This window comes from Callospermophilus lateralis, chromosome 2 (genome assembly GCF_048772815.1).
Source record: "Callospermophilus lateralis isolate mCalLat2 chromosome 2, mCalLat2.hap1, whole genome shotgun sequence".
NCBI lineage: Eukaryota > Metazoa > Chordata > Mammalia > Rodentia > Sciuridae > Callospermophilus > Callospermophilus lateralis.
In genome coordinates, this window is record NC_135306.1 from 13,346,935 (window position 1) to 13,360,747 (window position 13,813).

Sequence of the window (13,813 nt, forward strand, 5' to 3'; positions counted from 1 at the left end):
ATCCTATAAAGTACTGCAACAAACATTACCTCAGGAGTCATAACAGCCCTATGAGGTAACATTTTCATACAAATTCACAAGATTTAAGGTTAAGACAGATTATGTGACAAAACTTCAAAACTTTTGTCCTCATACATGTTGACAAACACCAAAGTCTATAAAAGTTGCTATGTTTTTGCAGCAGTAGCAGCAGTGGTATAAGATAGTTCTGATTATGTGAACTAACCTCTGCCCTCTCCTGGTTAATTTTCATAACAGTGCCATGAAGGGACTTCAACTGGTCTTTGGCAATGGTGAGCTCGGCTGTAGCTAGTTTATCAGAGGCAGCCACAGCTTTCTTCAGACTCTTCAACTCTTTATCTAAACCAAGAAACTGCTCTTGAGATTTGGCATCTTCGTGTTTCTTCTAAAATTAAAAAAAAAAAAAATACTTAACTAGATGAACCATTTGGTAGCTATGAATTAAAATGTAAGCTTCAGAAACTGTTCTCCACTGCATGCACCATGTCAAAACAGTCCTGACACGTTAGCACTCTATAAGTATTTACTAAACATATAAATAAAATTTAAAAATCTCAAAATTGGCATAAACTTTTTAAAGAATCAGTTTTCTTAGTTAAGAATGTCAGTGATCATAAATTTCATTCATTCAAGAAATGGATGGACCAGTCTTCAAAAATCACTGAATTAGGCTCTGGGCATTTACTGGTGAAGAAAGAAGTTGGCTATTTTTCTTGTTGTTGTTGTTGTTGCTTTGTGGTGCTGTGGATCTAACCCACAGCCTCACACAGACCAGGCAAGCACTCTATGATTGTATCACATCCCCAAACCCCAGAAGTTGGCATTAGGAACCAAAAGGAGAAGTATAATAAGAAAAGGGAAGAATTATATAGAGGCAAACTATTCAGGGTCTCATAGGCTTGAGACTGACTACTGTCAATTCACATTTTAGAAAGAGCACAGTGGTTGCTCTGTGGAGCAGACCATGAGTAGAATTGTGGTCAGATGGCCACACTAGTTATCCACAAGAGAGATGAGGCCTAAACAAGGGTGGTGACATGGGAGAAGAAAAAAAGCACATATACTCCAGATGTATTTTGGGGGTGGACTCAACAGAGTTTGAGAACTAATGGGTTCCCAGTGATGTATACAGTAAATCAGTCACTGGCTGGGAGAAGGCAGATAGCAGGCGTGAGTAAAAAGGCATGAGATCGTGCAGTGTGGGAGAGCAAGCTTATTGAAGCTTACTGAATGCTGCCCATGGGAGGCTGCCAACCTAAGATTATAATGATACGAAGATGCTGGATGGGGGATTTTCTTTCTTCCAGAATACCTAGCATGGGTGCAGGCCCAGAGAAAGTAGGAGACAGGAGAAAAGGGGAAAGGATTTGAGGGTACCTTATAAAAAAAAAGGGCTTAGTGGTATACTGTGGAATTTAAATTAGATAAGAGAAAGTAAAGACAGAAAAGGTGCTATGGATCAAACCTACAGTCTCACACAGACCATGCAATCACTCTATGATTGTGCCACATCTATTAAGAGATAGAAAGGTGGGGCTAATGAACTACAAGCTCAATAAGGTTGACAAGTTGTTGGCATGGAGGTGTCAGCAAGATAAGAAGTTCCAATGAGGGTGGGACACTTCAGCTTGTGTCTTCAAAAATAGTGGGTGCAATTTCTGGATTTTAACAAGTTCCATGTTGAGACCATGGGAGCAGATGTTTGAAAAAAGCAATCAGAGAAGCCAGGGTATTAGAAAGCAAGATGAGGAATTTAAAAGTTATTTCCCATGGATGTGTCCAATTGGTCAAGGGGTTTCTAAGGAGGCAAACTTATTCTATGATCATTTAAGTATCATCTGACTCTAAAGTTATCCTTATATTCCTAATTTTCGTTTTCATCTATCATGATGCCTTGGTTTTAGATCCTTGATTCAATGACATGCATCCAGGTTTCTATTAGGTCAGGTTTAGCTCTGTGCCAGCAATGCCAGTCAGAAACTATGGATCACACTAGTCAGGTGACTGGATCACCAGTGGGCAGGATCTGAGTAACAGGTACATATGTGTCTGACTTTCCTAGTCTTCCCACCTTTTTCTCTAATTCTTGGAGTTGAGCCAGAATTCTCTCCTTCTCTTCATCAGCTTCCTGAAGTTGGAGATCTGTAAGGCCTTGGATTTCTTCCATACTTTTTAGATTTTCTTGCAAATACCGAATTTCGTTCTCTAACTGTTGGATTCTTGCATTGTGATGTCGCTTATCAAAATTAATCTGTAAGGAAATCAAATTTCAAAAATTATTTTTAAGCAAAATATGTCTAAGCAAGATAAGAACTTGTTACGGAATTATCTTTCTCTTTACTATAGAATGTAACAAAATTTTGTACTAAAAAGTTCACTGGGGATGGTTTTATCTTGAATGTTCTCTAGGATCCATTTGAATGTTTGCTTTATTATCACAATATCATTAGTTTTAAAAAAACAAAAACAAAACCAAAAACCTCAATCCAGATTCTGGCATCACACTGTACTCTAGCAATGTGATCTTATTTGCCTCTTATAAAACATCTCTCATCTTGCTTCCAAAACAAGGAAAACTGGCACAAATAGACTATATTCGGGTTGAATTTTAGTCACACTGAACTAGATTTGTTATGAGTAAAAATAACAACAGTTATGCTGAATTTATATAAAGGAAGCATTGTAATTTGGTCAAAAACATTAGTATTTGTCCAACACTACCCTCCAGCTGCCTCCTGCCCCTTCTTACTCGTGCTTCAAGGGCTCTTTCACAGGCTAGCCTGAACTCCTCTTGTCCATTCACCAGTTTTTCCTGCTGCAGAACCATTTCTTCCTGAAGTTTTCTTTCTCTAACTTGTGCTTCCTCTCTTTCCCATTGGGAATGTGCAAGGATTTCATTGAATTCTTTCTGTAAATCAGCAAGACTTTTCCCTAACACATCTGAAGAACTATAGATTCTGGTAAGAAAAGAAACAACATGGCAAAAATGTGGCATTTCATTTTTGATGCTACATGCAAAACATGTTGTTAACATAGGAAGAGCTGTGCAATCCACAGAAATGTACTGAGACTTGCCAAGTGCAAGCTGTCATTTTACCAAAGGTTGAAATCACTCTGAAAACACAGGCTCATGTCAGGCTAAGAATAAATGTCCATATATTTGAAATAACCATCAGGTTTTTTTATATTTGTTGTTTAACTGTATAATGCAGTTCTAATTCCTGACCACATATAATGAAAGTCTTTCATGAAAGACTCTTAAAGAGTCTTAAATTTTTAAATATTTTTAAAATTAAAAGTACCAAAAATTTCAAAAGATCTAAAATGTAAAAAAAATAATCATTACAATTAGAATTAAATGATCTCATATCTCAGTCTCAGAAACATCATAAGGAGAACCTTGCAAAAGAAATCAGGCCATAAACAGAACCTAGGAAGATGAGTTCATCTTTCAAACTCACACTCCAACTCTGAGGCTGTGAGACACACTCTCTTCTTGGAGGTCTAGATTTCTCCTTACCTCATTTCCCCAGCTCCTAATTTCAGTTTTCTCCTTAGCTCATCCACACGAGCTGCCACTTCTTCTGGATGAATCAAACCATCAACCACATGGTTAAGGTGATTCTGGAAATCTTTAAGCTGTTGTTTTAAGAGGTTATTATCATCCTATGGAGCGGGATGCAAGGGGAAGTGTCTGTTATATGATAGCATATTTCATTTCACTACTAACAAATTAATCAACATATCTAGATCACGGAATTAAATTCAGACAGTGTCTCTTTCAAATAAAAGTTGCTAATTTTCCTAAATTATAAAGCAAAACAGTTCCATATCCTAAACCATTGATTGTATTCTTTTGTATTAATAACTGGATGACTAACCTACTTCAAACTCAGCGTAACACTGTTAACTAAAGTGGAAAATCCAGAATTGCAATTAACATGTTTTAAACGCCTGTACCATCTGGAGTCCTTTCACCTGTAAAGTGTTCCTGCGCGGTGCCCTGATGCAGCCTTTCTTTTACACCATAGACAGTTCTCTACTTCAATAAGAAACAGTACTTGGAATTTTGATTTTTTTCCAGGCAGATAATATGTGTTATGAAGTTCCCTTGTGATGGTATAACAACCCATTTTCTACAGTGTATTGTGTGGCCAGTGTTTTTCAGATTTTGTTTTGTAGTTTTTGTATCCCATCATATTTCCAATAAGTTACATAAGATATTCATTTACCATAAAATTGGCTTTGTGTTAAGATGACTTTGCCTGACTTCAGGCTAAGGGAGTACTCTAAGTTTGTTTAATGTAGGTTAAGCTATGCTATGCTATTCATCAGATTAGGAATATTAAAAGCATTTTTCAACTTAATAATATTTCTTTTTCTTTCTTTCTTTTCTTTTTTTCTTTTTTATTTTTTTGGTACAAGGGATTGAACCTCGGGGCCCCTAAACAGTGAGCCACATCCCCAGTCCTTTTTATTTTTTGAGACAGGGTCTTGCTAAATTGTGGGGGCTGGCTTTGAACTTGCAATCCTCCTATCTCAACCTCCTAAGATGCTTAAATTAAAGATGTGCCCTACTCAACTTAATGGTATTTTCAACTTACAAAACCCTATTATAAATCAAGGAACATCTGCATTATATAATCCTGGCCACAGATAATGTGACAAGGCTAGCCAATCCACTGACTAGTGAGAAAATAGCTTCTGGGAAGCTGAACCAAGATTCAGTACAGCAAGTCCAAATAAGTGCTGAGCCTGAAAAGGTATGTTCACTCAGAGCTGGAGTCCGTGCTGGGCCAAATACAATTCCCAGAGAAACTGGGAAGGAAAAATGAGGGAGTCATGTAGCCCCTAAAAAACTAATAGAACCCTCTGGTTCCCAGCAAGCTGTCTTGTTTCTTGAGCTTACATGTGCAGTTTTCAGTTCTTTGCAACAAAATGATTTCTGAGAAAAACAAATGTAGAGTGAGTGAACTTGTGCTCTTTATATTGGGAGGTTAGTAGGCCAAGTGACCAAGGACCTGGCTCTAATTAAGGTAGTCCTATGGCATGGCCAGTCTTTTGGAAAGCTAATTTTAGCTTCTACCTTGGAGAAGGCCCCTAAAGAATATTTTAGTACTTTCCTGTAAGAGATATATACTGAAGTATTTATAGGTGAAACAAAGATGTATGAGATTTTCTTTAAAATATCCTGGACAAGGGCTGGGGATGTGGCTCAGGCGGTGGCGCGCTCGCCTGGCATGCATGCGGCCCGGGTTTGATCCTCGGCACCACATACAAACAAAGATGTTGTGTCCGCCAAAAACTAAAAAAAAAAGTGAATATTAAAAATTCTCTCTGTCTGTCTCTCTCTCACCTCTCTCTTTAAAAAAAAAAAAAAAAAAAAAAATCCTGGCCAAAAAGAGATGGACTAAAGAACAATGAACAGACAATTGTTTAAACTGGATCACAGACAAATAAAGGATCATAAGACTATTCTCTGTGTTTTTTAGATTATTTCAAAATTCCCATAGTAAAAATAAACACTAATAATCCAGTGACAACCAACACACACAAACTCACTACACACACACCTCTCACATAAGAATGGAAAACATGTACATCTTTTATAGTATTTGCTTCAGAAGTTAAACTGATAGCAGTAAAAATTTAAAATTCTACATTATCAGATTTCCTTAAACTTTGAGGAAAAACATGTATGAGGTTTTGAAAAGAGAAAATTTGCATGAGCATAGTCTTAATTTATTAGAATCCTCCCTGCACTGTGTTTTGGAAGTCTTCCCCCAAACCAAGTCCTTTCCCCCCATCCCCTCCCCTCTCATCACTTCTCTCTACCCATCTATGGTGATGCTATTCTCTCTCTCTTTTTTTTCCCTCACATCTTCATACATGTATTTTGTGTAACCATGAGGGTTCTCCTTCTATCTTCCGTGCAATTCCCCTTCTCTCTCCCTTTATTCCAAATGGTAAATAGCTGCCCTCTTAGTCAGCCACATAATCCTACTCTCACAGATCTGAAGATCTGCCTGCTGGTTCAGGTAGTTTTGCTGAGACATATGTCTTCTTTGGTAGAGTTTAATTATCAAGAAAATCCTGTCCAACTGCAGTTTTTTGGGCAGACTATTTTGAGAAGAGCTATAAAAATATTCTGTAATATATTCTTCACAAAAGTAAAATCATTATATTTTTAATAGCATCCTGAGGATTGTGAAAACTGTTTATAATTAAGAAATTCTACTGCAACCCACTCTAGTTAAATTCATAGATAATTACAAAGATTTCAGCTGAAGAGGAATGTACAAATCTAATTATTTTAGCTCAGTCTGGTGACAAATCAGCTTTTCAGAGAAATACAAAAGTACTGATTTCCTCCATGAATTCACACAGTACACTGTTTCCTACTGACATTGTTTCCATCTCTTCACATCATCATTAACAATGTAGGGAATATTCATATTAATAATCTTAAAACCATGGTCATAAGGGAACAGAGGTTATGGTACTGCCTGCCCAGAATTAAAAAAAAAAAAAATTGAGTTGCTTATTACGTGTTATAAAGGTTGTTAAATGCCTGACTAAAGATATCACCTTCTGGATGCCCCATGTACAAATACATTCCAAAGCAATAAATCTATACCTGCAGCTGCTTAAGCTGTGTGCGAAGTTCACTGTTCTCTCGTTCCTTTTCTTCTGAGAAATGGGCTTTTCCAAGGGCATTCTTGAGAGATTGTCTTTCCTTCTCAAGTTCTGCTTGAAGTGTTGATTGTTCTAACTGATGTCATAGGAAGCAACGATATAAAAGTGTAAAATAGCAATAATTTATGATCCAAAAAGGCATAAATACACATACAGACACAAGCCCTTTCTAGCTATATTTAATAAGTTTAATTTGTACTCTGAAAATTAAAAACCCACAATAATTTACTGCAAGTCTTTTAAACCATTCTTTAAAAAAAATTTTTTTAAATTTTTATGTTTTAATTAGTTACACATATCAGTTCAATGACCTTGATATATCATACATTTGAATCAGATGGGATATAGTTTCTCATTTTTCTGAGTGTACAGGTTGCAGAATCATATTGGTCATGCAGTCACATATATACACACAGTAAAAATAATGTCTATTTCATTCTACTATCCTTCCTTTCCCCCCCATTCCCTCCCCTCCCATCACTTCTCTCTACCCCATCTATGGTGACGCTATTCTTTTTTTTTTTCTCACGTCTTCATACATGTATTTTGTATAACGATGAGGGTCTCCTTCTATCTTCTGTGCAGTTCCCCTTCTCGATCCCTTTCCCTCCCACCTCTCTTCCCTTTCCAGAGGTAATCTTCTTCCCATGCTCTTCCTCCCTACCCCATTTTGAGTCACCCTCCTTATATCAGAGAAGACATTCGGCATTTGTTTTCTTGGGATTGGCTAACTTCACTTAGCATGATCTGCTCTAATGCCATCCATTTCCCTGAAAATGCCATGATCTTGTTATTTTTTAGTGCTGAGTAATATTCCATTGTGTATAAATGCCACATTTTTTTTTTTTATCCATTCATCCATTGAAGGGCATCTAGGTTGGCTCCACAGTCTAGCTATGGTGAATTGTGCTACTATAAACATTGATGTGGCTGTGTCCCTGTAGCATGCTGTTTTTAGGTCCTTTGGGTATAGACCGAAAAGAGGGATAGCTGGGTCAAATGGTGGTTCCATTCCCAGCTTTCCAAGGAATCTCCCTGCTCTCCAAATTGGCTGCACCAATTTGCAGTCCCACCAGCAATGTACAAGTGTACCTTTGCCCCCCGCATCCTCGCCAGCACTTGTTGTTTGACTTCATAATGGCTGCCATTCTTACCCGAGTGAGATGGTATCTTAGAGTGGTTTTAATTTGCATTTCTCTGATTGCTAGAGATGGTGAGCATTTTTTTGTATATTTGTTGATTGATTGTATATCCTCTTCTGAGAAGTGTCTGTTCGGGTCCTTGGCCCATTTGTTGATTGGGTTATTTGTTTTTTTTGGTGTTTAGCTTTTTGAGTTCTTTGTATACCCTAGAGATTAGAGCTCTATCTGATATGTGAGGGGTAAAAATTTGTTCCCAGGATGTAGGCTCCCTATTCACCTCACTTATTATTTCTCTTGCTGAGAAAAAACTTTTTAGTTTGAATTTGTCCCATTTGTTGATTCTTAGTTTTAATTCTTGTGCTATAGGTGTCTATTTAAGGAAACTGGGGCCTAACCCCACATGATAGAAATTAGGGCCAACTTTTTCTTCTACTAGGCGCAGAATCTCTGGTTTGATTCCTAGATCCTTGATCCATTTTGAGTTAACTTTTGTGCATGGTGAGAGATAGGGGTTCAATTTCATTTTGTTGCATATAGATTTCTAGTTCTCCCAGCACCATTTGTTAAAGATGTTATCCTTTCTCCATTGTATGCTTTTAGCACCTTTGTCTAATATAAGGTAGTTGTAATTTTGTGGGTTAGTCTCTGTGTGCTCTATTCTGTACCACTGGTCTACCAGCCTGTTTTGGTGCCAGTACCATGCTGTTTTTGTTACTATTGCTCTGTAGTATAGTTTAAGATCTGGTATAGCAATACTACCTGTTTCACTCTTCCTGCTTAGAATTGCTTTAGCTATTCTGGGTCTCTTATTTTTCCAGATGAATTTCATAATTGCTTTTTCTATTTCTGTAATGAATGCCGAGGGGATTTTGATTGGATCACATTGAGTCTGTAAAGTGTTTTTGGTAATACGGCCATTTTAATAATATTAATTCTGCCTATTCATGAGCAAGGTATATCTTTCCATCTTCTAAAGTCTTCTATTTCTCTCTTTAGGGTTCTATAGTTCTCATTGTATAGATCTTTCACCTCTTTTGATGATTCCCAAGTATTTTATTTTATTTTTTTTGAGGATATTGTGAATGGAGTAGTTTTCCTCATTATTTCAGAGGATTTGTCACTGATATAGAGAAATGCCTTTGATTTATGGGTGTTGATTTTATATCCTGCCACTATGCTGAATTCATTTACTAGTTCTAGAAGTTTCTTGGTAGAGCCTTTTGGGTCTTCTGGGTATAGAATCATATCATCAGCAAACAGTGCTAGTTTAAACTCTTCTTCTCCTATAGTTATTCCTTTAATTTCTTTCGTCTAATTGCTCTGGCCAGTGCTTCAAGAACTATGTTGAATAGAAGTAGTGAGAGAGGGCATCCCTGTCTTATTCCAGATTTTAGAGAGAGTGCCTTTAATTTTTCTCCATTTAGGATGATGCTGGCCTGAGGCTTAGCATAGATAGCTTTTACAATGTTGAGGTAAGTTCCTGTTATCCCTAGTTTTTCTAGTGTTCTGAATATAAAGCGGGGCTGTATTTTGTCGAATGCTTTTTCTGCATCTATCGAGATGATCATATGGTTCTTATCTTTAAGTCTATTGATGTGGTGAATTACATTTATTGATTTCCATATGTTGAACCAACCTTGCATCCCGGGGATGAATCCCACTTGATCATGGTGCATGATATTTTTTAGTTGTAGTTGGACAGAATACCTCTATTAATTAATTTTTTTATATTGTGGTAAGGATCAAACCCAGGGCCTCTCACATGCTATGTGAGTGCTCTACCGCTGAGCCACAACCTTAGCCCTAAACTATTAATTCTTAAAGGAGTTAATTTCAGGATCGGCTAGACCTGAATATATCAAATCAGAATATTTCAGGTGGCCCCAAACACCTAATTTCAAAAGCAAACTATGTCCTCAAATACAAGTATCAAAATCCGTTGGTGTATCTATAAAAACGCAGATGCCCAGAACCCATCCTGGACTGATAGATTAAAATCTCTATGGTGGAATCCAGGAATCTGCATTGAACAAGCTTGACAAGTGATTTCATGTAACTTAAGTGTACCAATCAGAGATCTGAAGATCTGCAGATTATGTTCCATATTCTCAAAGTATGATGTGAAGACCAATCTTGGCAGTCCTAATGCTAAGAGGAGGAGTATCTCTTTCAATACCAAGTGATCAGTAAAAAGGACAGGCTCTTGTAACCTTTTTATCAAGAATTAGGAGAAAAAAAAAGACAATGAAAGTACAAAGGAATATACACACACACACATGTATATACACACATACATACATGTGTATATACATACGTAAATTGAAACTAGTAAGGGCTGTCTTTAAAAAAAAGAAAGAATTTTAAAGGATATCATTTGGAAATTTTATTAAAAATACGTATTTACTGTTATTTTCATTGTTTTCCCCAACCTCTTGTTTTCCATGACTCTCATCTGACAACTATAGTTTTATAAAACTTCATGCTCTTTGTATAACCCTGACAAATACCAAGTGATTGGTGTCTGATAAGTAAGGAAATACAATAAAGTAACTACTATAATAAACCAGACCTACTCTTAGCTTCCCTTCTAATCATACCAATGTTCTTTTACATGCATTTTTGACATTCATACTATCTTATTTCATGTTCATCCAATGTGCACATACTGACCTTTCTCATGTGCCAGTTTAATTTCTGTTCTGAGGGAACAGAAACAAGTAGTTTGGGCATTCTCTAAGTTAGGAGTCTAGCTGAAGAGAGACAAACAATCTAAACAGGTGATCATCATACTTATGAAAAAAATGCCTGGACTAAGCACAGGTTCTAGGAAAATCAAAGTAGAGTTCAGAACCTGGATTTTTAGCAGGGAGAAGATAAAGGTGGTCTTTCCTGTAGGAAAATGCAGCCATTTTTTTATCAACCTAAATAAAATTGTATATTCAATCTAACAAAGAATATACTACAGCTGGGCTCAGCCATTCTTTCTGGGCTTCTTTCTCACTCTCTTTCCTCACTCTTCTCTCCTACAAGGATACTTTGAGCACTTCAAATGCACTGTGTTCTCTCTCCTTGCTCCTCTGTCTAGAACACTCACCCCTGCCTCTCTTCCTGGCCACATCCTGCTCATTCTTCAAGCCTCAGCTGAAACATCATTGCTACAGGGTACTCTTCCATTACTATCCCTTTCTCTGCCACAGAACACTGTCCTTTTCTTTCTCCTACACCTGCTTCATCTGTGACTATGTCTGTGATGTTCCCTAGAGCATCCAAAGCACCTGGACCTCAATGGACAATCAATAGATATTTATTGGATGATAATGTTCATTCTAATTTTCAAGTATAATAAACTAGTCACTCTTTCAACCAACCATAAAAGGAAACAGCAAAGTAAAATTTAACAGCAACTTAAAAGAAATCCCTTAAAGCTATTCTGAGAAATAAAAACAGAATTTATTGAACATCAACCACCAAGTGCTTGCATGTCTATTATCTCCTTTAACCTCACTGTTTGCCATTTCACAGAATAATAAGAGGCTGGGAGGCTCAGAGCCCTGAAGTAATTTGCCAGGGTCACACAGGGCTAGTATTTGAACTCAGAATATCTGACTTGGAAAATGTGATCTTCCTGTCACTCTATATACATGCATTACAAAGCGTTTAATCTTAAAATAAAAGAAAGGATTATTTTTTTCTCCTTTTTTTTTGGGTGGTGGCACCAGGGATTGAACCCAGAGGCATTTGACTATCCCCATCCCTTTTTTTATTTTGAAACAGGGTCTCACTAAGTTGCTTAGGGCCTCACTAAGTTGCTGAGGCTGCCTTTGAACTTGTGATCCTACTGCCTCAGCCTCCGAGCTGCTGTGATTATAGGTGTTATGCCACCTTAAGGTGGTATCTTAAGGCCCGGTTTTTAAAACTTAGTTTCTGATTGGCACATGGCTCTTACTTACCTGAGTAAGCCTTGAGAGTTTTTCCAACTCTTCCTTGAGCTGGTTGGCTTCAGCATCTCTTAGTTTTAGCTGAGCCTCCAGCTCAGCTTCATATGCACTGAGATCTCCTTGAGTCTGCTGCAAGGATGCATTCACTTCATGCTGTTCCTGAAGGGCACTTTCTAGCTCTGCAAGCTCCTGAAAAGATTCAGTGTGTTTAACTGTGGAACCCTCACTGTGTTACTTAAGCATCTGCAAGTCATTATAAGTAACTTGTGCACTGTAAACTGAGGCTAGCCAGCTGTTGCTGCCTGACTGATAACAGCATGATGAAGCCTCAGGCTGTGCAGCCTAATTGGAGAACAGAACCCTGACTAAATATAATCAGAAAAGTCAGGAAGCTACCAACCCATTGCTTCCAAAGTAACCAGTTGTGTGATCCTTTAAGAGAATCTGAAAACACACAAAGAAAGACAAGACAGAAAAAAATAAAGAGGATAAAATTTAAGGCCTATTTTCTATCCGAAATTGGATTAAATGTTTTCACATTTATTTTATTGTATCTTCAAAATAACTATGTAAGGCAACTTAAAGTTTAACAGATGAAGAATTGAAAAATGAACATCTCAATAAATTGCATAATGAGGTATAGCTAGAAAAAGGATGAAATCAAGATATGACCTAGACCTCTCACTCCAAAGCCCACAGCTCTTCCTATTAAATCACAGTATTTTCACTGAAGAAAATGGGACTGGCACTCTCTAATATTAAGGATGAGAGAATAAGTTAAATGTGTGCTAATAAAAATATAAATACATATTGGTTAGCATACTACAGTTCTAATTCACTTTAGTTTGTTTTTTGAAATTAAATGTTACAGTTTTCACCTATTTGGGATCTTGAAGAATTAGATAGAACTATTCCAGATTAAAGAGGAGGATCCTGTGATAAGAACTTTTACAGAAAAATTTCTCAGTGGGCAAAGACCACTGGGCATCTCAATCACTTGGGTTTCTTGTGTGGAATTCAGATACCACATATAATCAACAAAGGACTAATATCCAGAAAAAATAATTCCTATAAGTCATTAAGGAAAGACAATCCAACAATAACAACAACAAAAGGCAAAGAATATGAATAGGGAGTTCACTGAAGAGGAACCCTGAATGGCAAATAAACACGTATATGCTCAACGTCTCCAGTAATCATAGGAAAATGTGGTTAAAATAAGATACTATTTTATATGGAGTATAAAGGAACAAATTAAACAAACCACAAGAAATAATCAGGCAAATCCAGAATGTGTGAAAATCTATAGCACTATTCACTTTGATTCTCACAAACATACACCCTCTATACACATGTCCACATGCCCACATGCTATAAAAATATTAGGATAATTGGAAAAACTGGAATATGGTTCAGGTCTTTGACAACATTAGGGAATTACTGCTAGCTTTCCTAGGTGTAATCATGGTATTATAGTGATGTAGAAAACTTTTAAGAGATATATGATGAAAGGGTGATCTTATATCTACAACTTTCTAATGATCAGGAAAGAAAAAGGTATGTTATCTATGAGACAGAAAATAAATTCAGCAAAATATTTATTAAATCTAAATGGCTCACAGATAAGCCACTTCAACTTTCCTGTATGTGTAAAAAATTTCTTAACACAAAGATTGGGAGAGAGGTATCATTTAAAACTCAGCAGAGTGGCAAACATGAAGTTTGACAAAATATTACATTTTCTGACTCTAAGAGTTATTCTGTTTTTACCTTGAAAAAAAGTGTTTTAGGAAACACAGGCTGAAATATAAGGGGCAAAGGCAGATGAATTCTCAAATGGTCTATGAAAAATATCTATTTAAAATATACATAAAATTATGTAAAATTACATGGAGATAAAGCAAATGGGGCAAAATATTAATTGCTGAGTGAATGAAAAATAAGAATAAAATAACTCATTAAAGCTTAAAAAATAAAAGCCTCACACTGTTGGTGGTAGTAGACTTGACAGAATCA

The 13,813-nt window shown here is 36.7% G+C and overlaps 1 protein-coding gene across 8 annotated transcripts in view; it reads right to left on the minus strand.

Annotated features, from left to right (window-relative positions):
- The window catches only part of Cntrl (centriolin), a 90,855-nt gene that overhangs the window by 30,486 nt on the left and 46,556 nt on the right, over positions 1-13,813 (minus strand). For all 8 annotated transcript variants that reach the window (XM_076845568.2, XM_076845571.2, XM_076845570.2 and 5 more), the window contains 6 exons: positions 11,810-11,986; positions 6,659-6,793; positions 3,542-3,687; positions 2,771-2,978; positions 2,093-2,272; positions 227-406 (listed from right to left, as the gene is read on the minus strand). In XM_076845568.2, coding sequence (XP_076701683.2) covers positions 227-406; positions 2,093-2,272; positions 2,771-2,978; positions 3,542-3,687; positions 6,659-6,793; positions 11,810-11,986 — 1,026 coding nt within the window. The remainder of the gene's footprint in view (positions 1-226; positions 407-2,092; positions 2,273-2,770; positions 2,979-3,541; positions 3,688-6,658; positions 6,794-11,809; positions 11,987-13,813) is intronic.